At 40.8% G+C, this 27,961-nt stretch overlaps 2 protein-coding genes across 2 annotated transcripts in view; one reads left to right on the plus strand and one right to left on the minus strand.

Annotated features, from left to right (window-relative positions):
• Positions 1-305: 305 nt before the first annotated feature.
• On the plus strand, positions 306-7,054 carry c8a (complement component 8, alpha polypeptide). Its single transcript, XM_034137230.1, has 11 exons — positions 306-517; positions 640-748; positions 1,804-1,951; positions 2,052-2,199; positions 2,682-2,871; positions 2,968-3,150; positions 3,627-3,867; positions 3,964-4,095; positions 4,208-4,365; positions 4,523-4,748; positions 6,842-7,054. Exons 1-11 carry the CDS (start codon positions 408-410, stop codon positions 6,991-6,993), a joined length of 1,797 nt encoding a protein of 598 aa, XP_033993121.1. The 5' UTR covers positions 306-407; the 3' UTR covers positions 6,994-7,054.
• Positions 7,055-7,404: 350 nt separating this feature from the next.
• The window catches only part of LOC117488625, a 48,360-nt gene continuing 27,803 nt past the window's right edge, over positions 7,405-27,961 (minus strand). The window contains exons 14-26 of the mRNA XM_034137631.1: positions 26,919-26,984; positions 23,283-23,389; positions 22,103-22,226; positions 11,461-11,608; positions 10,783-10,924; positions 10,536-10,668; positions 10,216-10,413; positions 9,791-10,031; positions 9,143-9,271; positions 8,881-9,044; positions 8,330-8,483; positions 7,723-7,794; positions 7,405-7,618 (exon numbers count right to left, since the gene is read on the minus strand). Of these exons, the coding sequence (XP_033993522.1) occupies positions 7,464-7,618; positions 7,723-7,794; positions 8,330-8,483; positions 8,881-9,044; positions 9,143-9,271; positions 9,791-10,031; positions 10,216-10,413; positions 10,536-10,668; positions 10,783-10,924; positions 11,461-11,608; positions 22,103-22,226; positions 23,283-23,389; positions 26,919-26,984 (1,833 nt within the window). The 3' untranslated portion in view covers positions 7,405-7,463. The remainder of the gene's footprint in view (positions 7,619-7,722; positions 7,795-8,329; positions 8,484-8,880; positions 9,045-9,142; positions 9,272-9,790; positions 10,032-10,215; positions 10,414-10,535; positions 10,669-10,782; positions 10,925-11,460; positions 11,609-22,102; positions 22,227-23,282; positions 23,390-26,918; positions 26,985-27,961) is intronic.

Below are 27,961 nucleotides of genomic sequence, written 5' to 3' on the forward strand. Positions count from 1 at the left end.
GCGCCACTGTTTTTTCTTTTTTAATAATAGTATTCTCAATACAAATAATCATGAAAATAATAATCTCATTTAAAACAATAAATGATATTCTTTACTGCAGATATTGTAAAAAGGAAAACGTTTGTGTTACAGTTTGAGGTGTATTAAATAGTTTTGCTGTTGTTAGCCTACATCAAAAGTGTATATTTTGTTCATATTGGGACGCCATGTTCTGGCTTTATATAAGTGTTTTCTGGGGTTATAGATTAATACAAAAAAAACATTCCCAACTGTTGTAAGAGCACATGTTTACTCTTCATCAATCATTCACTGTGGTTGGTCAAGACTGCAGTGAAGAGAAGTCACAAAACAACGGCTGTTTTTGGATGTGGTATTTTAATCCTAAGGACTAGCTACTCATTTGCAGCATGGAGAGATATTTTAATTTACTCCTGACTTTATGCACGCTGCATCTTGCTTTACATTTGAGCCCAGCTGTGAGTGCATCCAGGACGCCATGGACAACTGCTGATGAAAGGTGCAGTATTCCTCCCTTTAATATATCTTACATTCACTTGATTACATCTTGGTAGTGGTTTAATATATTCCATGGATATAAGAGGAGGAACTGAGATAATAAAAGTGCTTTTGGGGTGACAGTTTGGCTGCGACAAGGAGTGCCAGAGCTGTCAACAAACCAAATCCCATCAACTGTAAACTCGGGAGATGGTCATCCTGGACTCCATGTAACTCCTGCACAGAACAAAAGGTAATGTTGTTTTCTCAATACATTAATTAATAAGTCATGCAAAAATGTTGTATACAAATTGGTATTACATATTATGAGTGGCTTGTGCAATACCTGGCAATAGTGAAGCTTAAACTCTAGTGTTGACACAGTTTTCTGTTTGGTAGCTCAGATCAGTAATATTTGGATGAGATGATCAATGGGTCCAAAGGGTGAAATTATTATCCTAAAACAGCACATCTGCTCTAATAAGGTCAATACAAGTCGGCCTTAATTTTACAATGCTGCTCCAAAATTTGAAGCTGCCAGAACCCATTGTACATTAAAGTTGCAACTATGAGTCGATCCACGGAAAAAAACCATTTGCAAACTCATTTGATTGCAATACATTTGTTACTTGAATGCATTTTTGCTGATTCAGACAAGAAGATTACTACCTCTTATGTCTGTCAATTAGTGCATATAAGAAAGCTACTACCAACAGCCAGTATGGTTAGCTTAGCATAAAGACTGGAAACAGAGATAAAACAGATATCCTTATATGTCTAAACAAAATCTACCAGCTCCATTTCTTGTACGGAATAAACATATCAACCAATTTTAACGCAAGTAACCTTTTTTTGCCATTGAAACATGGCAAACATGTAGTTTTCAGCATCCAAAATATGATGATTTCCTGCTTTCTCTGTTTAATATCATATTGGTTTTAGACTGACATAACAAGACACTGAATGACATCATCTTGCTTTGAGAAACTGGAACGGACACATTTAAATTTGTTATGACATTTTATAGACCAAACGATTGAGAAAATATTTTTTTCAGATTGATCAGTAAGTTAACAAAAACCTTATACCAAATATTTGATATAGCTACTTATAGGTAATGTACAAATAATGGGAAACATTTTTTGAATTTATATGTTTTTAAAGGCAACAGTATGAACAAAATGTCATGCCTTAAAATGTGGCATTCTTCTGTGTTTATGCATACTATATGTCTGTACACCAATGATGAATGATAAAGGAATGAACATGGGGGATTTTGATGCTAACTAATGTGTGGCTCTGTTTTAGGTCCGTTTCAGACACATAGAGAAGCCCTCTCAGTTTGGTGGCACCGAGTGCTTTGAGACACTCTGGGACAAGTTGGCATGTCCCACAGTGACAACTCAGTGTATGTTGACAGATTACTGCGGAGAGAGCTTCACCTGCAACGAAACAGGCCAGTCCCTCCAACGCAACATATTATTGTTAAGAAGAAGACGCTTTTTATGTTTGCGTGTGCATCCAGTATAAGTAAATCTGTGTTTCTGTGTATCCAGGGCGCTGCATAAGCCAGTCCCTTCGCTGCAATGGAGAGTCGGACTGCGAGGGCTTTTCTGACGAAGACGACTGTGAAGAAATCAGGCGGAGAGATGACAAATGTTCAACCTTTCTACCCATCCCTGGGGCTGAACGTGGCACTCAGGGGTAAATAATGCATATAATGGTGTTATTATTCTCTTTAGATTTTATATCAAAAAGGAAGAACATTTATTTAAAGCATTGCAAATGACTTACTAAGACAGTTGTAATAAATTATAAGAACATACAGCATCAGGATAAATACATCGTCAACACAATATCTTCCTCTCTCAAATTGCTTAAAAACATCCTAAATCTACATAGTTAGAATTACGCCAATATTCATACAAATGTGTCCCATTTAAACTTCAATCTTGGAGAGCTATTCTATTTGGCGAGAGTTAAAGGTGTGTTTTTGGGTCTTACTTCCCACAGATCCATTTTTTTCTCAGTTTGTAATACTTCAAATGCAAGGGCCTTCACCCGTGGGCCATCTTCATTGGAATATCTCATTTGACATTAGAAAGTAACCTAACAGACATGTATTTCAATTAAAATCTTGGACATATCACTTTACTGACTGATTTAAATTACTTCTTTGTCTACAGCTACAACAGCTTGACTGGAGGCTTTGTGGATCATGTACTTGACCCAAAGTACTTTGGTGGAAAGTGTGAATATGTCTATAATGGTGAATGGAGGAAATTCCTTTACGACGCATTCTGTGAGAACCTGCACTACAATGAAGACGAGAAGAACTACAGGAAACCTTACAACTACCATACTTACCATTTGGTGGTATTGTAATGTTGTTACTTTTTTGGGGTGTCTTTAATAAATGAATAAATGAACTAAGACATTTTGATTTTGACAAGACGGTTGTATTGATTTCAGGCTCAAGCTACGTCAGAGGGTTCTCATGAATACTATGAAGATATGACGAGCGTCCTGGAAGCAAGAAAAACTATGAGTTCCTCCAACGCTGGATTCACAGTTGGGGTCTATCATGTGGAAGTTGGACTGACTGCAAGTCAAGAATCTGAGTTTCTCAAAAACATAACGCAACATAAAAGTCAGGTATGATCTGTTGACAAAGCTCTACATGAAGTGCAGTTAACTATTTTTTAACTATTTATGTTTGAGATCAGGGTTTGCGGATTTCTCAAAGCATTAGCAATTTTGAAAAAATGCTTGTTGGCTTTCTTGGCAAAAGTTAGACAAGAAGATTGATTCCTCTCATGCCTTTCCACTGCTACACAGTGGAAGCTACTGCCAGTAGCAAGTAAGCTTAGCTTAGCATAAAGACTGGAAACAGAGGGAAACCTAGTCTAGCCTAGTCGTGTCCAAAATGTACATATTCTGCCTACCAGCTTGTTTTTTGAAAGACTGAAATCGAATAAGTAGTCAATTGTGAACTGGTAAGTGGATTTGTTTTGCTTTAGACAAAGTCATAGCTCGATGTTTTGCCCCAGTCTGAATGCTTAGCTACCATACTACTAGCTTAGCTTAATATAAAGGAAAAGTCTATAAAAAACGTTTTTCTTTGTCCTCAGGACCTAGGGTTCATCAGGCTTTTCTCCAAAGTGCAAACAGCCCACTTCAAAATGAGAAGTAATGAGTTGATGCTTCATGAAGATTTCTACATTTCACTCATGGAGCTCCCGGAGCAGTATGACTTTGGGATGTACTCCCGCTTCTTCAGCACATTTGGCACCCACTATGTCACAGAGGGAACTATGGGAGGAACCCTTGAATACATTGTTGTCGTCAACAAAACGTCCATGGCAAGCTCAAGTACTGTCGGCCCTACAGTTTTTTTAATATATGTCAATTGATAGGAAAGGTACCGTGAAGTAACCTTTATTAAATACTCTTTACTTACTCTTACAGATATTAATGGTAAACAAGCTGGGCAATGCTTTGGTGGCTCTATTGGTGTAAGCTATCCTATCGCCGGCTCTAATTCAGTAGACTTCAAAGTGGGTGGGAAAGGATGCAACAAAAAGGGAACATTCAGTGCAGGTAAGTCATCAAAAATCTTTATTTTGAACTGTTTCTATCGACATCTGATATGAAAAATTGTTTCAGTAGAGTGTTATCAAAGCTTTTATTTCTCTCCTCTTTTGAATTGTAGGCAAGGACTCAGATTCTGCTCTAATTGAGGACATTGTTACTCTGGTGAAGGGGGGAAATACCTACAGCAGCAGTGGCCTGTTGGCTATCAGGAACCCTGACACCTACAGGAACTGGGGAGCATCCCTTAAATACAACCCAACACTCATCGAATACGAGGTCACCTGAAATATCATTTGAGATAACGCTATCTTACAGAACATACATTATTGTGAATTTCTTTGTTCATGATCTCACATTGCTTTTGTGCGTATGCTGTCGTGGTCATATGCATTTTAGTAACTTTTCTACTCTTCCTATCTCTGTCCGTTCATAGACCATGCCAATTTATGAGCTTGTGCGCCTTAGCACGGCTGCCGAACATTCAGGTGCGAGACTGGCCAACTTGGAGAGGGGCTTGGATGAGTATCTGCAACAGTTCGACTCGTGCCGCTGCGCCCCATGTAGGCACAATGGCATTCCTGTCCTCAGCGGTACTTCCTGTGATTGCATCTGTAAGTCCGGCTACCAGGGAGAGGCCTGTGAAGAGACTCTCAGAGGAGGTGAGAAGTTTTTCATGAGTAAATACAGCAGAGCAAATCACATTACAATAATTTGCTAAAGATAAAGCTTTTTCCTCCAGTTTACAGTCTTTATGTTAAATTAAGCTAACTACTTCATGTGTCCCGGCCTGTTTACATTAACATTGTTAATTAAATGGGTGAGAGAGAGAAAGGCGTTTGACCATGCGACAACCTTCAGGGTTAAACAGTAGGCCAAGGCATAAGTGCCAAAAACTGCAGTCCCTTGAATTGCCACTTGAGGCTGGCTCAAAATCTAAAGGCAATCCAATGCACAGGCCCAACTGTACTGCAGAGAAAACACGTTTACAGCCGTTTTGGTGTTATTAGCGACTTTTGAAATGGAATGACAAATGTACGCAGAAGGAACATTTTATGTTCATTTTCAGTTTTAAATAATATTTTGCCAGGTCAGCATTGAAAATTAGATTTTATCTCAATGTTTGTATCTGGTTAAATAAAGGTTAAATAAAAAATAAAAATAAAATTTAGGCCAGAAGTTTTACATAATTATGGGAAATGCGTCAAGTGACAGGTGGGTGCCATCAAAGGTTGGTAGCCGCTTGGGAACTGTCCAGCTGCGTCACTTGGGCATGCAACAGTTCCACCGATCTATTTAATCATGCAATATTTCACTCTCAGGGCAAATAAAGAGGCTTCCAACGGGATGAGAAATGTTTGTAGACCATTTGATAAATAAACTGGTGCAGCTAAAAAGAAAGAACAAAAAAAAGATCAGCGAGAGCCAGCTGCAATTGTACACTAAAAGGAGTTGTCTGACATTTGATTAAAATGTTGACTTTTTCTAAATGTACCAACTAATAATCATAATTTTTCAAACCATTACCGACATGTTTACATTCTGTATTTGTGTTCTTTTGTTAATCTTGGCTGTTTCACACCTTCCCCCCGGTACCGGGCGGATAAACGCGTCATTTGCAGGAAACAACGTCTAAGGAATCTTAATATTGAATAAAACTATGAATGTGTTATATCCATGTAACGGGAAGAAACTCAGCTAACTGATCTTTTTAATTATTTTTTTCAAAAAAAAACCACAATGCTAGCACTCAGCCTCTGAATTAGCCTCGATCGAAAAAACGGGACCTACAAAGGCACTTAAACTCACTCATAACTCCCTTATTACTTATCCTAGATGCACAGCCAACCACTCGTTTTTAGTGTCCTGGAGACACTGAATCTACCGGTGCCCACCTCAACACTCAGTGATAAACATTCGCGACGCTATCAACGAAAGCGTACATCATCACATGTGGAGCTAAGAAGCTAAACAAGTAAATATGGCTTACCTTGGTCAAAAGTGGTCTTCAATGGCATTAAAACGATAAAAAAACGATGCTGCAGTTAATCCATAGGTTCATCCTATGTGTCTGTGCCTTCTTTGAAATTATTTCTGATAATCCATAAGCAATACAACTGCGTTTTAGTTTCCAAACTCCAGAAGGAGACATTCCTCCAGTTTGGTTTCGTTTTCCACACGCGAAGCGCCCACATTTTTTCTTTACAGCTTGTGTGGGTGTTGTCCTCCCCCTTCGATTCTATTGGCTCTAACGGTCACAAGGGTATGTCAACCAACCAAATCGAGCAAGGGGGGCCAGAGATAGGTCAAATCCACCCAAATGACCCCAGATGGCCCAGTTTTTGGCTAAATCTCTCTAAAAAGGTCAAATTTCACTTGTTTTGCATCAATCTTGATACAGGGTACTTATTATATGTTGTACTTTGGATTCCTAAAGCTTTTAGTCTACTAACCCATCATCCAAGGGTAGTTTTCACTATCTGTAAAAAATAATTTTTGGACGGACACTATAATTTACAGTTTTTTACTATGTAAAATCTGAATTTTCTTTAAAATAAAAAACATTTATATTGATTCTGACACTTCTACATCCAACTCACAGGTTTATCATTACTTTGAGAAAAAAGATTATTAATTTAACCCTTTTAGAAGGGAAGATATGGTCATTTGTTCTGGGAATGTCATTTTCGAGCCTGAGACCTGAAAAACAGGCTCAGAGTGGAACAGGTTAAACCCCTTAATTTCTCATCGAAAGATACCAGGACGGATGGGTCGTGGTCGTGCTGGGGGGCCTGGACAGCATGTGCATCGGGGAGGAAGACTCGGACAAGGACCTGTGATAACCCTGCTCCTGATGGGGGCGGAGCAACCTGCAGAGGCTCCTCCACTCAGGCTCAGCACTGTTGAACTCACTCAGCGTGAAAATCTATGTTTTTTTAATGAATAAAAACTGGTTTTCCACCCTGCTTATCTGTCTGAGCTTTGAATAAAAAGATGAAATGCATGCCTTTATCAGGACACAGACTATACTAATCTGTATATCAAGGTAGCAATGATGTGCAGACTTTACCACGTGTGTGTAGATGCTTTGTATTCCAATCTTTAAATGCTTTGAATGTGAAGGTTGAATTCAAACAGGAGCTGAATGTAGGTCAGTGCTTCAGACTGATCTAGTTAAATGGTACAGTTATTCAGAAGTGACATGGTTTACTATTGTTTATGAAATATTCATTGAATATATCGCATTCTGGTTTTAAATCAAATATGATTCATTGTTTCACCTTGTAAGTCTAAAGACAAAGACATAGCAGACCAATCTAATATTTTCAAGGAGGGTTTAATAATTGTCCATGTCAATGTTGACGTCAGAGCAGATTTTAATAGCATTCTGTAGACTCCTGCTGCAGTCCTCTGCAGGGCAGGCCTCCGTTACCAGGTGCTGGGTTGTTACACTGACGGCTCCTCGCCATCGTTCTCCCACTGCAGGATGACCATGCACCCCAGCAGCTCCAGCTGCCCTCAATGGCTATATCTGTCAGGAGAGACCACATCATATTCCATATCAATATGTCAGGCTTTAGCAAAAAGAGAGAAAGAAATGTTGTTTGCATGTTGTGTTGGATCTTGAGAGCTAACCTTTTCGCCTATTAGTGATCTCACAGCCCGGCCCAGAGTAGCCACCAGGACACACACAGTCACATCTGGTGCCTGTTGAAGGAGTAGGAGATATGTATTTCGTTCTCATCATTATAACTAACATCATTATCTCAACCGAAACATCGTCAGATTCACTTTCCGCACTATTATCTTGTGTTAGGAAACAAAACTCAAATAGAGAAGATTCATTGGTGAAATCAGCTTGCTTAGTCATCCTTTGAAGATAAAAAAGGTCACGTAATGTCCCTTTAAGTAAAAACAAAGGTCACCCCCAAAGACTGAAAACTCTTTGCATCATTTTGACCTCTCTTGCTAAACTATGCTGTATGTTGCTCTTTCTCATAGTTTCTGCCAAGAGTAAAGGAATCCATCACCCCAAAACAACTATTTGTATATCAAAACATTGATTTTTGAGGACAGCTTTGTTTTTCACGGGGAAATCCACATATCCCTTTAAGTATTGTGCCCAAAACTATACGTAAAATAACAAAACATAGCTCAGAAAAGAAAGTCAGAATTTGATAATGAGCTTTCAATCTATAAATTCTGGATATGGGAATACCAACATTAATATCCTTTGAGGTACCTTTCAAAACGGCCACTCCGTTGTTGTGGCAGGGAGCACATCGACACGGGCTGGCCTCTGCCAGGTACTCTGACAGCGCTCTCTTCAGGTTTCTTTTCAGCGTGGCATCCTGGGAGAAGTCTCTCGAAGTGACCAGCGCATACAGGGGCCGTGTCTAATGAGAAACAAATGTCATTATGAAATTATTTTCAATTTAAAAAAAAAATGATAGAGCTCTAATAAAATCTGAAACGTGGCCTTGTCTGAGGGAGGCAGCCTGTTTGTATTTGGCACAATTACTATTTGGCGTCTTTGCAGTTTGTCCTCAAATGTGTTATTGATCAGCCAATTTGTACTTTGCCTGTTTGTAATTGAGCAAATATTGGTAACTCCAAAGATCAACTCTCTGCTGAATGTTCTGGCATCGATTAGTTATTAAGTACACATTGATGGGAGAATATTAGCATTTAGTTTATAGCATGTATCATAATGTGAAAGAACACAGAATGAGACAAGGTAAGAAATTAGCGAAAAGGAAAACATGACATTAAGTAAAAAGCAGAGAAACTCACCGTTGTGCGAAGAAAATCTGGGTTGAAACGTACGCCTTCACCCCACAGTCCCATCAGTTGCGGGGTGGGAAGTTTTTTAGACACCAAAGCAGTGATGGACTCACTACTTCCACCTCTTACAACAGCAACAAAGTCCTCCACCATGCTGCCATGCACTGTGTCCTCTGTGGAGAAACCGTAAGACCTCAACGTTTTAGTTCCTTTGTCTGATGAAGAACAGAAAATATCCTGCAGGGACTTTGGTAAGAACGTGGTACCTCACCTCCCATCTCATTGAGCAGGCCATCACAGGATCCACCCTCGATTCCGGCAGACACATAAACACCATATATGTTGGCCCCGACCTTTAGGCCTGACTGTGTGCAGCGTTTGTAGTCCTCCAAAGAATATTCTAGAACAACAAAGTAGTCAGGGAGTTTATATTTTAATCTCACGCAGCTAGACCATAATGAAATTGCCATTGTAACTATTTTAAATCTGTCTGCAACGTTTGACAGCCACCATATTCAAATTGACAGGGGATATTTGGAGTAGCACTAAACTGGTGTCCCTCTTATTTATCCAACAGGAAGTACTTTGTATACACTGAAGACAATTATCCAACTTTGCGTCTTTTATTTGTGGGGTGCCTCAGGGCTCAAATTTGGGATCCTTTTTTTTGTGAAGCACTTTCTTTTTAACCTAGGTTTAATACAAATGTAGATATATATTATTTGATCTGTTACTACTGATCACCAGGTATCAGTGTTGAAGATGACGGGATGTAGAGGATGTCACTGCTATTGCCAAACCAAAGTATATGATCATGATACTTATCTTGTTTTGATATGCATTCTTGTGTTCATAGTACAATTAGAAACTCAGCATTCAAACCAAGCTTGATTTGACCGAGGCCTCATAAACTGATTACCTGAGTTCTCAAGCTTCTCCTTATCCAGGATGATAGTGTGTGTGAAGTCTCCACCGAGGGCTGCCTCTGTGATGTAGTGGGTGCCATAGTCCTTATAGATCTGCCTGTATTCCCCATAAACATAGGTCTGCGGCAAAGAGCGTAGCCGCTGCAAGAACTCAGGGTGAAGCATTAAATCGTCTGACTTCAATATGTACTGGGCCAGCTCCAGCTCTGCTTTGGCCCTCACAAAGCTGTTGGTCTGAGAGAAAACATGAGGCAATTAATGGACACTTTAATGCTTTAAGGTTAAGATTGGAGTCTGAATTGACAGATAAAATAGTTGACATGTGAGTTTATATGATAAATCCTTGAAGGTTTTTATTCTGTTTTTGAGAGATCACTAGGTTTAACTGGGTTAATGCAACAAAAAAATAATAACTCACCTTGCCAGAAGCACGCCGGATCTTCCGTTCAGACTTGGTATGTTTGGCACTATTGTAGTTGAAGCCAAATTCAACTACGCCTGGAATGGCAAAACCAATGGAAATAATGGTTTGGGTTGAGCGCTCCTTTATGGTGTGGTCCATGTACTCAGAGTATGAGCTAAAAGACTCCAAGTTGAAATCATAAGAGCCTTTTGTCTGTAAAAACATGGGAGGGAAAATGTCCTTAACATTTTGTAATAAGGAGGACCAAATTAATAAAACAAAAGTGGTTCCTTAATAAAACATCATTCATATGTGTGATTGGCAGCTGGTTTCACCTGATGAGTGTACTGTTGTAAGTTGTAAGGCTTCCTGAATCTGACATCCTGGATGTAGTCTGGCAGGCAGCTGCCAGCGTAGTATCTGTTATCAAGCACCACTCCCTCCAGGTTACTGTTCAGGATGTTGATTCTGAAAGATAAGTAACAGCACCAAATTGTTGTGGGAAGAACATCATGTTTGAGGTATTCAAGTCCCCTGAAATAACTGACACTTATATTGTAGACTAATGGGAAAGTGACTAACCCTTTGGCGAGATTTTCGATTCCCCAGTACTCTTCGGCCTCCTGTCTGCAGGGCTTGGAAACTGTCTTACAGCCGGCTTCATCAGACATGTCCCCGCAGTCATCCTCCCCACTGCACTGCAGAGTTCTGGGAATACAGCGACCTGAAGGAGAGGACAGATGTGGATGGCAATTAGCCCCTTCCTCACCTCCTACCTACCTACTTTTGGCATTCTAGATCTGAACTACAGCCAGGCTTCCTGTGGATTCATAAAAAGTCTTAAACAACATTGAATTCACTTCACAAAAATAAGGCCTAGTATCAAAACATCTGTCCAAAAATAAAGTCTTAAAAATGCTAATACACATATGCAATGCTTATTTGCCTTAAGATGTTGGAACAGTGCCTAAAGCGAGCCACTAAATAACTTACTTTAGCTTAGCATAAAGACAGAAGCAGTGTAATATTATATGTGGACTGTATGCAGGGGCGGACTGGGACAAAAAATCTGCCCTGGAATCTCCCCCAGCCCGGGGGGGGGGGGCTATTTCGATGATGCAACGAACGGTGCCGGCCGTCAGCGAACCGAGCCGGCCGTCAACAGCCTTTGACGACTGGCCGTTCTGTGATTCTCCAGATTCTACAGATGGCCAGTCCGCCCTGTATGATATACCCATAGTATACAGTTTATGGATATACCTGTTTGTTTGCAGAGGAATCCCTCACACAAGGGAACATTGTCGCAGGTGTAGCGGTCCGGAACGGTACAGGCCTCCTCCTCCCTGCCGTAAAAATTGCACGGCTGCCCTCCAAACTGAGACGGCTGCTCCAGTTTAGCATAGCGATACTGGATGGGTGAGGGAGACAAACACATAAACGGTCAGAGAAACACCGAGAGCGGCTCCTAACAGCCCAATAAAGGTGCTGGAAGAGCTCGGAATCTGCTCCGGGGGACTATAACAGCCGAAATCTCATTAGAGGGCTGTTTTCACTTTGTCATGTCAAGGTTATTAATCCCCCTCCTTGTAAAGTGGATGAGATAGAGCACTGGAGTACATCCGCTGAGACCTTTGCCTCACAGAAAAACTGCCCAGAAGGGTCAAAATGTTGAATGCCTCACACTGCAAAATTATCTCTCAATACTAGCTCTTTGGGAATGATTTATTCACCATTCTCTAAACTGACTGTACCAAATCTTATCTCATTTACGGCGCATTACAATAGTTGGATCAACTTACTTACATGTAGGCCTATTTAGTTTACTGCAGCAGACAAAACCTTACCTTTTCTTTTGTACATTATATTTATTTGCTTTATTTTTAAGTTAAGGTCAACCATTTGTTTTAAGTCAAAAGAAAGGTCTGAGGTTTTGGAAATATATTAATTTACTTTTTGCGCGAGTTAGAGGAGAAGATTAGTATAACTCTGCTATGCTAAAGCTACCAACAGCTAAGGGCTAATTTAGCTTAGCGCTAAGAACTTGAAAAGGGAATGGAGTTGGTCAGATAGTGTGACTGTTAAAAGCAACATCCACCTAGTACCACCGATAGGTTTTTGGTCAGTAGGCCTAATGCCTACCAGGCACAACTACGTGGAACTCCTGGAAGTCACTAAAACTAGCCAAAAATTGCCTAAACTGATTATTTTATACAAAACAAGGTGTTAATAAAGTCTTTAGGGATGCTAGTGACTCATTCTACTAACTTATAGAGCCAAATTAGCACTAACTCCTGTTTCAAATGTCTAAGTTAAGTTAGCTAGCTGCTAGCTGTAGTGTAGGTGCCATAATGCTACTTAGCCCAAGTTCATTATTTGTATTATTATTTGTTTACATCACTTTTATTTGTTTGTTGAGCACTTCCGGTAATTGTCACATGGGTGTGGTTTGTGTATTTAAGTCACCTGTTTCATGTCGAGTGCGGATGACAGAGGGTGAGCTTGTGCTGTCATTTTTTCTGTTGACCGTTTTGTCCATGTTATGATTTTGTTTATTAAATATCCCAAAAACTATCTTGCTTCACTATGGACTTTATCTTCGAAAACGCGTCACAGTTTATAGCCAAGTTTAGCCTCTCGGCAACTCAAACGCAACTGGGGATTGAGCCGCCCACATTAAAGGAGAGGTGTCATGGCCATTTCCACTGATCATAATTCCATTGTTGAGGTATACTAACATAGATTTATATTGTGCAATTTTCCAAACTCACATTGGTTTCTCATACAACATCTCTGTAAACTACGTGTATTCACTGAATTTCACTCTCTGCCTTTAACGGCTCGTTGTAGCTCCAATAGCTCCAGCCCCCACCCTCCCTGTGAGCACAGTGTGCTCTGATTGGTCGGGACGTTGTGAATCGCGCTGAGCTCCGTGGAGGTGTTGTTTCCTTGTTTAGGATACATAGCGAAACACAGCCAAACTCATCCTGAGCACACACAAACTCACAGCCGAAGTAAAAACAATAAGTGTGGCTTGATATTGAGTAAGAAAAAGGTTGATAAACGCTGTGAGAATGGGTCTGCAGAGAGAATGGGTCTGCAGAGAGAATTTAGCCGCAATCCCAACTGTCTGTTATCAGCCTGCAGCCAGGGAGGAGAAATCAGCAGAGCTGCCTGCTCCCTGCACACAGATGTGTGTGTGAGGAAGTCCGTGGATTGGTCAATTTGGACCAATCAGCGGGGGCTTAACGTAACGGCTCCGCGGACGTAACGTAACGGCTCCACGGATTGGTCCATTTCGTTCCAGGTACGGCTTGACATCATGCCGTACCCGGAAGAATCAAATGGACAATGACGTATCTCCAACGAGGCATTTTGGGGAGGTATTTTCTGTGTTAGAGTTTTACTCGCTACAGGGTGTAATTTGAGGGTTTTGACTCTGCACACCGTTTACATGCATACAAACCGTGATTCGCATTCAGAGACCGAACTGGACGGACCGGCCGGCTTCCTAAGCTTACGGACCGTTTTTCCCTAATCGATATGGATTGGAGTAGCCACGAGGACTCACTGATGGACACTCATTGACTGCATCGCACAACAAGCTAAAAGCGGTAGGCACGATTATTTCCTTTCTTGTGTATTTTGCTGGACACAGTTTGGGAAGCGTGACCGTTTGTCCATTGGGGACTTTGGCTTTTGTTGTGTGTTTATTATGCCGTGAGCGGCGGAAGTTTTGTTATGTGCTGTGAGCGGCGGTGGTGTGTGCTTGTTATGCCGTGAGCAGCGGAAGTTTTCGAATTGTTTGTTTTGCTGTGGCGGCCGGGCCCCGCTGGTTTAAGTTGCATGCCAGTGAACACTGTCGTGTTACTTTAAATGCTAAAGCACCACACATATTGCATCAAATATGAGTGACACAAACGATGGAATGTAAAAAAGGACTGTCAAGCTTACTAGTAAAGCCTTGGCTTGGAAAATCGAACAACTGCAAAAAGAATGTCAGTCAAACGTGCAGAAGATTAAAGGACGCACACAGGAAATCAAACATCTAATGAAAAATGATGAAAACGCAAAGGATGTTAAACTCAAACTGGACAAATTAATTCATCAATATGAAAATGCAAAAACAGCACATGAATCAGTTATTATGTTGCTTTCCGAAGACGACCTGGAAATACAAAATAACTGGTATCAACAAATAACAAAACATAACAATGATTTTATGGAGGATGTACGACAATGGCTCTTGGAAACTGGGAGGAGACCCTTTCTGCAAACAGGTCATGTGACTGCCAATGAACCAATCGCTGCAAACACAGATATTCCTCTCATTCTACCAGACAAGGCACCTGCCAATGTAAAGGAGCAATTCGAACACACTGAGGCTCAGCAGGACGTTCTCTTTCCCCCGTCAAACATGAAGGCTACATCATGCACACAAGATGATATACAACCTGGTGACAGCATATCAAACATTGGTAGCAGAAAAAGCAGGCAAAGCTCAAGAGTTTCCAGCACCGCATCTGCACACATAAAAGCTGAGGCCGAAGTGGCAGCCATGAAAGTACTCCAAAAACTCCTAAAGGACAAACATGTCCTGGAAGCACAGGAGCAGGAATTGAGGAAGAAAAAGGAGCAAATGGAATTGGAAGGAAACATTGCTGCCACCATTGCAAAAATGAAAGTGTTAGCAGCCCCCAGGGGATCAGCTAATGGCGCATTTCCATTGCAGCGCGTAGCTCGCTTTAAGCGTGCCGTGTCGTGCCGTCCCCTTTTTTGGTTGTGCTTCCACTAGGCCTCGTTCCGGCGCGGCACGGCGCGGGGCCACTTTTTCCCCTCTTTTCTGGCCCTAGAAAATTGTGGTTCTATCGGGGCCAACAAACAGGGCTGAGTCGGGCTGAGTATGCTAAACTAGAGAGAGGAGCGCTGGCAAGAGGGCTAGAACTACAACAAGATGGACATATTTGACCGTGATTTAATTGTAATACACGTTTCAAAATGATGCCGAAGTAACAACATACTGATACCGGTTAGTAAAAACCATGAATTAATGCTTTGTCAAGTCTGCAGACAGACGGCAGGCGAAAAACCTTTTAAAATTCGTGTTTTTCTAGATGGAGATTGGCTAAGCTAACGCAGTATATGCCCCGACCGTCCACACTCACAACAACGGCCTATACAGACATAAATAAAGCAGCGACTGTATTCACCATGACACAGGCAGTCTGTGGTGTGTACTTGTTTAACTTTTGTCGAGTTTCTGAACATATATAAGGAGCTGTGAGCTCTGAGTGCTAACAGCTAACGGTTGTGTTGTGTTTCTGGATTTCTCATTGAAGATGACGTCACGGCTCCGCCTACACTGCGTTACTATAGTAACTACCCCAGTTCCTAAACTGTAATGGAAGCGCAGCATGAAGTGAGTCGGCCCTGTTAAGGCCCAACGCGGCCAAGCCGTACCGAGCCGTACCGAGTGTGGTCGAGGCCGACCGTGTAGTGGAAATGCGCCATAATTGTTCTATATCAGGGCTCTCCAACACGTCGATCGCGAGCTACCGGTAGCTCGCGGGCAGCTTTTCAGTAGCTCGCCGCTCGATTATCGATTATAGCGTAGTAAGGTTGCTTATTGATTTTTCGGCCGCGGCTGGACAATAACGTTTTTTTATTTTAGAATTTTTTCTGTCACACGAATATCAAATGGTCGGTGACGCAGAGATCTAGGAACAGACGTGACAGCAGCACAGCGACAACACACACACGTCTGCTTTCTCCACCAGCACCAGTCCAGAACTAACAGCAGAATGACCCGCTCTGAATCAGGCCCTGTCGCTGCGGCTCAGAGACACACAGGGAGGGATTTGTGTTTTTTGAAAAACACTCGTTATCGTCATGTCAGGTTTTTGGTGGATTTAATCAAGTCTTGGATTGCAGAGTATGAATGTCCTCTTGCTATTTTCAGTTGATATATACTTGTGTAAAGTTTGTGAAGGCAGGAGGAAAGCTTCCGCGATCACCGTCTCCTCTCCGTTCCTCCAAACCCCGCCCCCTCCCTGAAAATAATGAGTGACAGGCTGATAGTGACCCGAGAGAAACTTTATTATTCACTTAATCACTGATTGAGATATGATGAAGCTAACTTAATCTCATACATTCATGGGATTTATGTAACAGTAAGACAGAGAATGTAAGTGTGCACCCACATGCACTATTTTTGTTTTTATAATGCTGTTGTAAATACTCCTGTTGTCTGCTGTGTTCAGACTCAAGTCATGTGTGTGATGCCACATTCAGGACATTCAGTGTCTTTTTTTTAACAGAAGACCGTAGCTAGAAGCTGCAGTTAGACTGCAGAAGTTTTAGTTTTTGAGGATGGAACCATTTTCACACACAGATATAGGGAGGCTAGAGCTATACAATTGATTTATTATGGTTTATAATTTAATGTCAAGACGAAGAAGAAGAAAAAGATGGCTGAACAACTGTTCAGTGTCAATCCTGTGGAGATCTCCAAAATCATGTTCAGCTTAAGTCTCAGCAAAACTCACAACATTTCTGGAGCCTTGTAGACCCAGAAAACTATAGAACATTCACCAAGCAGCACTGAAAATGTCTGCTTTATTTGGTTCTGTTCTACATACCTTTGTGAAGCAGCTTTTTCTGAATGAAATCTAAATACAGAACAATACTGACTGAAGAACATTTAAATTACTCTATTAGAGTGAACCTAAGTGGGTACACTCCAGCAGACCCCTGTATGGTGGACTGCCAGTGCCATTCATCTCACTAACAAAAGAGTGAAATGCTTGTAAGGTGGTGATTAAGGACACTTATGTGAATGTTAAGTGATGTACTTATTATGTGGGCCATAATAATATGTGAGAAATTTTCGTTTTCTTGGAACTTGATGTGAAGTTAAGATTTTTTATAAGCTTTAGGTATTGCAATTTCACATGTGTACAAAAGTAGCTTAATTCAACTGATGAGGGCTATGTGAATAAGGCGCCGTTTACACGAGGAGAAAACTGCTTGTATCTGCATAGTTTCGCGTGCGTATAGCCCTATTATTTACACGAGGCCGATAGAAACTGACCCCACAAACGATAACGGGTCCCAAGGTGGATAGATTTGCAAACAAAACGCTCTGGGGGGTCAACCGAGTCCGTGTAATCAGCTCTATACGAATATTTCCTGAAAAAATAACGATAGCCCCACCTTTCCCCACCTCTCCTGCTCACTGCTGTAGCATGGCTGTGTTAATTAAACGCACAAGGGGTTCTTGAATGAAATAATATTATAAAAGGCAAACCAGAATTGTTAACGCCCAATATACTCCTTAAACAAAAATAAACAGAGTCAGATTTCATGCATTGATCCATTATATTGACAAAGGAGGATCTCACCCGGTGTTTGTAGAGAATATCTCTCTGAGCGAGTCCTCTCCACGGAGACATGCTCCTCCTCCTGTCAGTAGCTACTGCTAGTGCTACTGCTACTGACCATGCTACAGATATTAGTGCAAAAATATACAGCTCCTCTACCACAACCATCAGCAACAAGTGGACATGGAGAATTACATGAACTACATGTTGCTAAATCCACGGCGGGGCGTAAACAGAAGGGTAGCCATGGCAACATTGCTGCGGGGCTGCTGCGGAGTCTTCTTCACTGCTTTTGGTGTATTTTGTGGCGGAAGTTACAGCGCCACTTACAGTCCCGGCATATGTACTACAGCGTTTCCAGCGGTCTCGTTTGAACAGACACGTTAAATGAAGCAAATGCATGTGAACGGAAGACTTTTTTGAATACGCATACTGTGCATAAACGCAAACGGTCCCGTGTGAGCGGGGCCTAAATGTAAGCGATGTGATGCAAGTAGCTCTTGGCCACTTTCATTTTTTCAAAGTAGCTCTCAGATGAAGAAAGGTTGGAGACCCCTGTTCTATATCATCCAATGGCATGCAGTCATATTTTGAAACGGGACAAAGGGAAATACAGTTTGTACCATTAAAACAACCAATCATAACCACCACAGACAGAGCTGTCACTAACATTGATACAGCTCCCCTAACACCCAATGCAGGCATCAGGAATCTAGATGAAAATCTACATGTAACATCTCCAGATCCAGTAACTGCCACAAGCAACAGTGACAAGTGCAATATATTTTCAGTCATGGAAAAACAAAATGAAATAACCGCTTTATTAATCCAGCAACAGTGTCTATCATCCATGCCCAAGAAAGACATTCCAGTGTTTAATGGTGACCCACTTCAGTACCAAACATTTGTGAGATCTTTCGAATTCAATATTGAAAGCAAAAACAATAACCCCAGAGACTGCCTCTACTACCTGGAGCAATATACAACAGGACTGCCCAGAGACCTTGTACGGAGTTGCCAACATATGGCCTCAGACAGTGGATTCAGTAAGGCCAAATGGTTACTACAACAGAACTTTGGCAATGAACATAAAATTGCTACAGCATACATGGAAAGAGCTCTTTCATGGTCATTAATAAGGGCTGAGGACACAAGGGCTCTACAGGCATACACGGTCTACCTTAGAGGATGTTGCAATGCGATGGAAGATGTCAACTACATGTTTGAGCTCAACATTCCAGCAAACATGCTAGCCATTTTAAAGAAACTTCCATATAGGCTGAGGGATTTATGGAGAACTGTAGCATGTGACATCCAGGAAAAACACCACCAAAGAGCTGCCTTCAAGGATATTGTGGAATTCCTTGAAAGGCAAGTAAAAATTGCTACAGATCCCATATTTGGGGACATTAAAGACCCCCCTCCCGTAAGCAAAGACATGAGAAGGCCACAGCCTCATCCAAGTGGAAGCATCTTTGCAACCAACGTGAAGGTTACAGAAAATAAATATGACAGAAGCACTGTAGAAAACTGTTTGTATTGTAGATGTGAACATGCTCTGGAGATGTGTCCACAGTTAGGAAGGAGGACACATCATGAAAAAATCACAATTCTTAGAGAAAATGGTCTTTGTTTTGGCTGCCACATAAGTAGAGACTGCAGGAAACGAATGAGGTGCAACATATGCAATCTAAATCATCCCAGAATGTTGCACATCTACCAACAAAGGAAGGAAATGGAAAACGAGCAGGAGGAAATGGAAGAAGCATCGGCAAACACTGCTGAAGCCTCAATTCAGACAGGTGGCCTTACTGGGGCCGGTGAAGATGGTTGCAAACTTTCCATAGTACCAGTCCAAGTTAAAGCCCAAAAGGGGAACACAACAGTGCATACCTATGCATTTCTTGACCCAGGCAGCACTGCTTCGTTTTGCACATTAGGCCTTATGAACAAACTTAACCTCCAAGGAAGAAGGTCAAACATTCTGCTGAGAACTATGGGTCAAAGGAAGGTCGTTGAAACCAGCATTGTGTCAGGCCTAGAGGTTGCTGGACTGCATAACAGCAACTTTTGTGATCTCCCCGGCATATACACTCAGAAGACTATGCCCGTGCACAAAGGAAAATTCCACGTCAAACCGACATCAATCAATGGTTGCATTTGAGGGATGTTTGTCTACCTGAACTTGACGCTGAAATTGAGTTGCTGATTGGTTCAGATGTTCCAAAAGCCCTTGAACCAATTGATGTAATCAGGAGTGTGGGGGATGGACCTTATGCCGTAAAAACCATGCTCGGATGGACAGTTAGTGGACCATTAGGAGGATGTCCTGATAATACTCGGGACAAAACTTCATTAAGTGTAAACATGGCCGAAGCGCTGGTCTTATCTGCTTTCAGCGGAGAGGAGATGGACACTGAAAAGGCAGAAAAGAAGGGTGATAGGAAAGAGAAAGGGGCCCAGAAGAGCAAGAGAATTATCCGTGCTCCCATTGACAGTGAAGACCGTGAGCCTGAGCAAGAGAAAGGTGGAGAAATAGAGGAGGAACAAAAGAATGAGGTGAGGAAGGAAGCTAAATTGATGAAGGAACATAAGAAGAGAAGGAAGAGGGAAGCTAAAGAGAGAGGGCAGCTTGAAAAACAAATTGCCAGTCAACAGCTGAAGGTACACGGATTAATGAGCCAAATGTCAAACCTGAAATATGAACTTTCACAAGAAGAAGCGTATAAGGCTCTTGAAATCCAGATGAACAATCAAAAAGCACCAGGAATGGAAGCAGAAAAACATGTTATCAAAGAGGAACTACAAGATATTAAATTGCAAGCGAAACCAACGAGGAAGAAGAATAAGACAAGTTTACACTTCCGGCTGCCATCTTAGTTTGGAACAAGTCAAATTTGAGAGACGTTTGAAACTCCTCCTTTTTTCCAGCTTAATGAAATGTTTGTGCGAATATGGAAATAGTGTCAATATATAGAAGCCAACGATTAAAGAGTCTAAAAAGCCACAGAGGAAAAGAGGATTGAGATCCCTCGGATGGAGAACATGGTGGCAAACAAGAAGAAAAGAGACTCGTACGTATGCTTCGGATCAAGACCAAGAATGGTTTCTTGAGCAGACCAATTAACGAAGTTAGCCTTCTTCAGGAGGCAGAGGACTTTTTCCAAGTCTAAACGGACTATTTTTTGTCTTTTTTTATTTTTTGTCTCCTGCCCCCTGCACACACACAAACCACACCAAGCATTTTTACTGATACTGATTAGTGAGTAAAGATCACTTTTCCAAAAAGACTGCAATTTATGAACTCTGAACAAAAAGAATTCAAGAAAGAGATCTGGACGTATATTGTGTGTATTGTCATTTATTATAGTGTAATTATAATTTTGTGAAATGATAATTAGGGGCCGGTATTGTAGGTGCCATAATGCTACTTAGCCCAAGTTCATTATTTGTATTATTTGTTTACATCACTTTTATTTGTTTGTTGAGCACTTCCGGTAATTGTCACATGGGTGTGGTTTGTGTATTTAAGTCACCTGTTTCATGTCGAGTGCGGATGACAGAGGGTGAGCTTGTGCTGTCATTTTTTCTGTTGACCGTTTTGTCCATGTTATGATTTTGTTTATTAAATATCCCAAAAACTATCTTGCTTCACTATGGACTTTATCTTCGAAAACGCGTCACAGTTTATAGCCAAGTTTAGCCTCTCGGCGACTCAAACGCAACTGGGGATTGAGCCGCCACATGTAGCCTTGCTTCTGTCATACCAGAATGATAGTTTTCTAATAACTCTTAGGAATAACAAGTTTCCTTAAACTAAATCCCTTTCAAGGTAGGGTAGGTAAGTTTGAGAAACCGGCTCGAGATCGCTAGAATTTGAAAATACACAACCGGAGAAAATCTGCCACTTCCTTAGAGCCCCTCCTCCAGCACGCACAAACGCGCACATGACCAATGAGGGCACGAGATAAGTTTGTGCACAGATGGAAGGCTGACAGGCAGGTAGGCCATCCAGTTATTTTAGCCGGGCCGGCTAAAATGATTGGTCGTACTTTTTACAGTATTACGGCTTCCACAGATGACATTTTTTTATGGATTTTTTGTCAAAGCACTTAAGATATTCATTGCTATCGGGATGTTAAGAGCATTCCATGGAATATAACAAAAAGTGTATCTCGAGCCAATTTCTCAAACTTACCTACCCTACCTTTAAATATAGCATATATATCTTATAAGAAGGTGCTAAAATAAGATAATAACTCATTCACACGCGTTCAATGGTAAATTCTGATATCACATGATGGTATACACTGCCTAAAAAAACTAAACAATGCACAGTGATGGTTTCAGGCAGAACCCTAAGTGGATGAATATAAACGTGATCAACATTAGCAGAAAATATCAGCTACAGGTGATCTCATTCTATGTTGATGACAGATTATCAGGTAAACATGGTGGTGTCCTAATGGGTCAACCAACACATGTCATGTATTGCACTGTCACCTGTCTGCTGTCATCAGACTTACTCTTTTCTTCTGACAGGTGTCGCAGCGTGACCACGAGCTCCACTCTGACAGAACACAGTCCACCGGCTGAACTACCAGCTGATCGCCCGCTGACCGAGCTTCACGAACACTGGGCTCTGCATTGCTGGTAGAAAATCAAGTTAAAACAAATGGACATTTATTATACAGACATGTTTATCAATTTGGAAGCAAATGTGTTTCAATTTTTTCTAACTACATTTCTGTAGAATAAGGTTGTAAATATTTACATTACAAATAGATCAAAATCAGAGAAAATACATTTAAAGTGGACCTATCATGCTATATTTGAATAATATAGTGTAGGACCATACCTATATAAGGCATATTTATACTTTTATTTTTTCAAAATACCAAACAGATCATGCATTTTAGCCATGCCTCATTTTGCTCAATTTGACATTTTTTTAGCTCTGTTTTTGCAAGGGCAGATTCTGTGAGAACAGCACCATCTACTGGCCTGGCATATGTACTACAGCGTCTCCAGCGCTTTCGAACGGCAATGGCCGTGGCTGTCCTGATTGGTGGAGTTGGCCCAACAGCCGTAGCGCGACTGTCCTGACGTCAGGACAGTGTTCAAATCTGGATCAGTTTTTATCAGATCCGTTGCAGCCCCTTTTTTTTAGAGATTTGGGTATGGAGGAAAATAGAGAGGGTTGTGTTTTCTGACACTTGGTGAATTCCCTGGAACACCGGGGACACATATTCATGTATAAAAGACGTACAAAAGTGCATTTTGCATGATAGGTCCCCTTTAATTTTACGGAAGCTCATAAGAGCCCGGCATAAAGACATTCAATTTTAGATTTTTGTTTTGTACTTTGAGAATAATGCAGAATACAATTCTGTGAAAAAATATAAAAGAAACCACAAGCTACTCAAACTCCTAGCTTTTGAAACTACTAGCTACTCAAATTCCTAGCATTAGCGCATATACGGAAAGCTTAATTGGATGTATTTTTAAATGTTCTAAAGCCATCTCTTCTAAGATAATACAGAATTCAAAATAAAATCAATTAGTTTTAATCCCACAATAGAAACATTTAGTATTCTATGACATCAAGGCTGTTACATTAGTTACCCTTGATGGATATTAAACTTGACCAAAACATATAAATATATTCAGGCAATTAATGACTAAACAGAGCAATACAACTCATACCTTGACAGCACCAATCCCAAAGTAGCGTAGATTAGACAGCACTGCGAAGTGAGTGCACTCATCCGTATCCCCACAGGAAGCATGGCTGTGTGTTGACTTGTGACTGACTGTGGACGAGGACACACCGCTGCTCAGCTCTCTATGTAAACACACACTGATCGATACATGAACTCAGAGCTGGAGCTGAATACACAATCCTGCAGGCCTCAGAATACAAAGGGATATAGGACTTGTGTCTTGTGTCAGTGTGAGTTTAACACAGGTATCACACAGACATCAGGACTTAGATGAAGCAGGCCAGGCAAGTTTAATAGGCAATCCAGGAAGTCTGGGCATCTTGTTAATCATCTTAATTCACTTTGCTATGTATAATCTGAGGGAATGTGATTAATAAAACAACTTACTTTAGTGTATTGATAGATGACATTGGTGGAAGATGAAGGCTTTGTAATAGAGACAATTCCTGTTCTAAAACATTTCAGTAATGTTTGTGTACTTCTGACCTTTAAACTTTCCACACATTACATTACATTGCATTTAACTGACGCTTTTATCCAAAGCGACTTACAATAAGTGCATTCGACCAAGAAGATACAAACTTGAAGAAAACAGAATCATATAAGTACATCAGGTTTCATAGAGCCAACATTTTTCAAGTGCTACTCAACTAGCTTTAGATAAGCCAGTCCTTTTTTAGTATACAAGTGCTTTGTTAGTAATTGTATTGCTCGAAGTGGAGTCGAAAGAGATGAGTTTTTAGACTGCGCCGGAAGATGTGTAAGCTTTCTGCTGTCCTGATGTCAATGGGGAGCTCATTCCACCATTTTGGAGCCAGGATAGCAAACCGACGTGTTTTTGCTGATGGGAACTTGGGTCCCCCTCGCAGTGCTGGTGCAGCGAGCCGTTTGGCTGACGCCGAGCGTAGTGCACCTGCTGGGGTGTATGGTTTAACCATGTCCTGGATGTAGGAAGGGCCAGATCCATTCACAGCATGGTACGTAAGTACCAGTGTCTTGAAGTGGATTCTAGCAGTTACTGGAAGCCAGTGAAGGGAGCGGAGGAGCGGCGTGGTGTGGGAACATTTAGGAAGGTTGAAGACCAGACGAGCCGCTGCATTCTGGATGAGCTGCAGAGGTCGGATGGCACATGCAGGTAGACCAGCCAGGAGGGAGTTGCAGTAGTCTAGGCGTGAGATGACGAGAGCCTGGGCCAGAAGTTGCGTCACTTTCTGGGTCAGGAGGGGACGTATCCTCCACACTTTCATTGACTTTGGATATTACAGAATTACACAATCTATTGCCACAACTATAGTTTACTCTTGGAGAAGCAAAGCAACAGAACAGCAATTTAATTTGTAGATCCATGTTTGTTATGACAGCAGCAGTGGTAACAAAAGTACAATTATTTTAATTATATAATTGCCTTTATCTGACAGCTGGAGTTACTCACAAAATAACATTTGATATTCTTGTAAAATAAAGTGCTTTCCAACCATTTGGCATGTATCCCTTGACAAAAAGCAGATGTGTATGAGTTATTAGAAGTCCATAAAAAGTGATTTCTGTTATAAAAGTCCCAGATGGTTTCATTTAAAGGTCAAATGTCCCAATATTTCGCAACAAAAGCAAACCTCTACAAATATGTGCAGCAGAACCTTTTTTTTATTTTCATTATCCATTAATAATTTAATGACCCTTCAGATTGATTGTGTGGAAGGCATGAGAACACTTCCTACCTGCATAAAAGGCTGTTTAGATCCACTTTGATCAGCTATAATTAAATGCCTGGTATAAATTGAGCATTCACATAAAAATTGTGGCCATTTCTCTGCATTAAAACTTATACTTTGGTTCTTGAAATGCACTTTGCTTTGAAAATGTCTGTGCTTTTACTTAAGTATGATTTTGATGGCCGCTTATGTGATTAAGTAGTACGATCAGCACAAAAAAAGAACAAGTGATTATACTATTATATCACATAAGCAGTCACATGAGTATGGTTAAAGATCACTGCAGTATTTGTGTGAGCAGAGCAGCCTCTGTTGGCTGCTTTTGTTCTCTTTAGAGATCATTTTTTATAAAAAGAACAGCATCAGGTTGAACAAATATAAGAAAATGGAGCATGGTGGGAATCACATGATATTTTATTTGTGACTGAACAGTGGCATGGGTACAGTGTAAGGGGAAGTCATAGACGTACAAAAGTCCTTTTTTTCTCTTCATGAAGACAATTCTTAATTCCATAAATAAAATTTACAAAATATTTTGGACTATTTCTCATTTTTCTTACACGAGCAAGGGGTACAGTAATTGTTTGTTATTGTATGTCTAGCAGTTAATAGTGATATCTCTATTGTTCGTATTATATAACCCTTCTTTTTGACCGTTTGGATTGGGTGGAGCAGACCTACGATAAGTGCTTTGTTACAACAATGACCTGTTTACTGTATACAAGAAGAACAGTGACTGGACAACAAAAATAAACCTGATAAGGCATAGAAATGCACTCTACTGTCTCTTAATCTGCTTATTAATCCAAGAAACCAAACAGAGATATGATTCAAAATGGCAAATTGTAAACAATGCGACCTCAGCTGGAAATGTAGAATATTAAAAAAAAAAGAAAAAGATGCAGGAAAATCTGCTTTCTATTTACTTAAAAAAAAAAAACCTGTAACCTTTGAAGAGTAGCAGGATATCTTGATGCCATCTTTATCGTTCTTTCGGGCTCAAACAGAGCGAGACAGGTACAGCAGGCTTTATTTCAAATGACCATGTAACACAAATTCACAGTTCATATCTCACCGACCCAACAGAAACAAAGACATTTTTCAGAAATGAATGGCTGCAAAAGCGAAACAAACATCCAGACGTCAAAAAATGGATGTGCTGGTAGGGCATTGCTTGAGAGAAACACAGGTAGTTGGCATCAGAGAGGCTATGTTATGGCACAGAGGCTCAGGTATAAGGGAGGGGGGGGGATTCTTATTTACAAAATAGATAGTTTGGCAAATTTTGATTTCCACGTCAATGCCTCGTAGTCATTCCGATGCCTCTAACGACACCAGCTAAGAATTCACAGCTTATAAAATAAGAAAAAGAATATTTTTTTTATATGTTTCGGGTCTGGAGGGAAGCCGCAGAGAACAGTTTTGCTCACAGCTGAATCCACATCGAGTCTGTTCATGCAAATGGACGAATCGGTGGAGCAACACTATGAGAACATTTGGCAAAATCCATCTGCTGTGTTACAGTCTTTGCTGGTGGCGGTTGACAAAACCCAAGGTCAACCGCATACAGTAGGACGCTGCTCCTCGTGAAAAAATATTTGCATCATCAGTGTCACCATGGCTGTTTAACGCTTCCTCGCAGGTGTAAACTCATTAATCCGTGACAGGAAGTCGCCTCCCGCTGTGTGTTTATCAAAGATTAAAGGTCACTTCCTGGTTGAAATGTAATTTGATTGGACGATAAAGCCAAAGTCTGGTTGTCATGCTGAGGAGTTCAGTTCAGTTCAGTACAGTACAGTACAGTGTGTGGCCTCTGGAGGAAAAGCAGATCCTAGGAAAGCCAGCTTGTTACAGAACTGCCAAAAATATCCTTTAAAAGGTTGAAAAAACAGTGTAAGAGATCTCACAGTCACTCTCTCTTCTTCTCTTTTCTTGTGAGCTTCTTCTGTCTTGGCCTTCAGAGCTTCCATTCCCTGAAAGAACAAACGGATTGACTAAATCAGGAATCTGCATTCATTCGGTTACAGATCTAACCACAGGGGGGCAACGTTGTGCCTTCCTTATCTTTAGTTTGGGCGATGCAGAGAAACACGATGACAGAAACATTGAACCAAGGCTCTTTTATAATGGGCTGCAAAGCACACATGGGAAGGGAATAAAGGAGATGAATGTTAATATGAAGCTAATAAAGAAACCAGGGTCAATGTCTCCAACTATTTTCTAAAGCTGAAGATCAGTCATTTTCATCAAGGTAACAGGCATTTCATTTGGTGGCCTGGATTGAACATATAGTCAGAAGACTGCAGTTTGACATCAGTAATCAAAATAATGTAATAGAAATACATAAAATCGCATGTTACTTATTTGCAAGCAGTGACTCTCTTGAGTTGCATAAGCTGTGTTATCGTGGAAAGGCAACCTGGGAAAACAATTATGCTAAATCAGCTAAAAGAAAGCAGGTTCTTTACTTATGTATATAACACATACATCTGTTTATAATCTAAACATTTATTTATATTTTATTACTTTAGACCGGACATATCCAATGTACATTATTTAATATTGCTTTATCTCATTTGACCTACTGTAACATGTATATAGTTTGCTTGTTCCTGCATATTACTTGCACCATTATTGCATTTTAATGCACATTTTAATGACTTATTTGTTTAATATCTTAAAGAGGCCCTATTATGCTTTTTGGCGTTTTTCCCTTTCCTGTAGTGTGTTATTTTTGTGTGCATGTAAACGGTCTGCAAAGGCTAAAATCCCTGTGCTCCCTGTGTGGAGGGAGTTTCTCTCCCACCACTCTCCTCCCCCCTGCCTGAAACGCCTCCATTAGACTCCTTTGTATACTTCCATAACATAATGACATCAATATGTAATACTCGCGCTTCTATTGGCTAGCGCTCCAACATCGTTATCTTCCTCAATGAGAAGATGAGCAACT

Source organism: Trematomus bernacchii, unplaced genomic scaffold, assembly GCF_902827165.1.
Source record: "Trematomus bernacchii unplaced genomic scaffold, fTreBer1.1, whole genome shotgun sequence".
Lineage (NCBI taxonomy): Eukaryota > Metazoa > Chordata > Actinopteri > Perciformes > Nototheniidae > Trematomus > Trematomus bernacchii.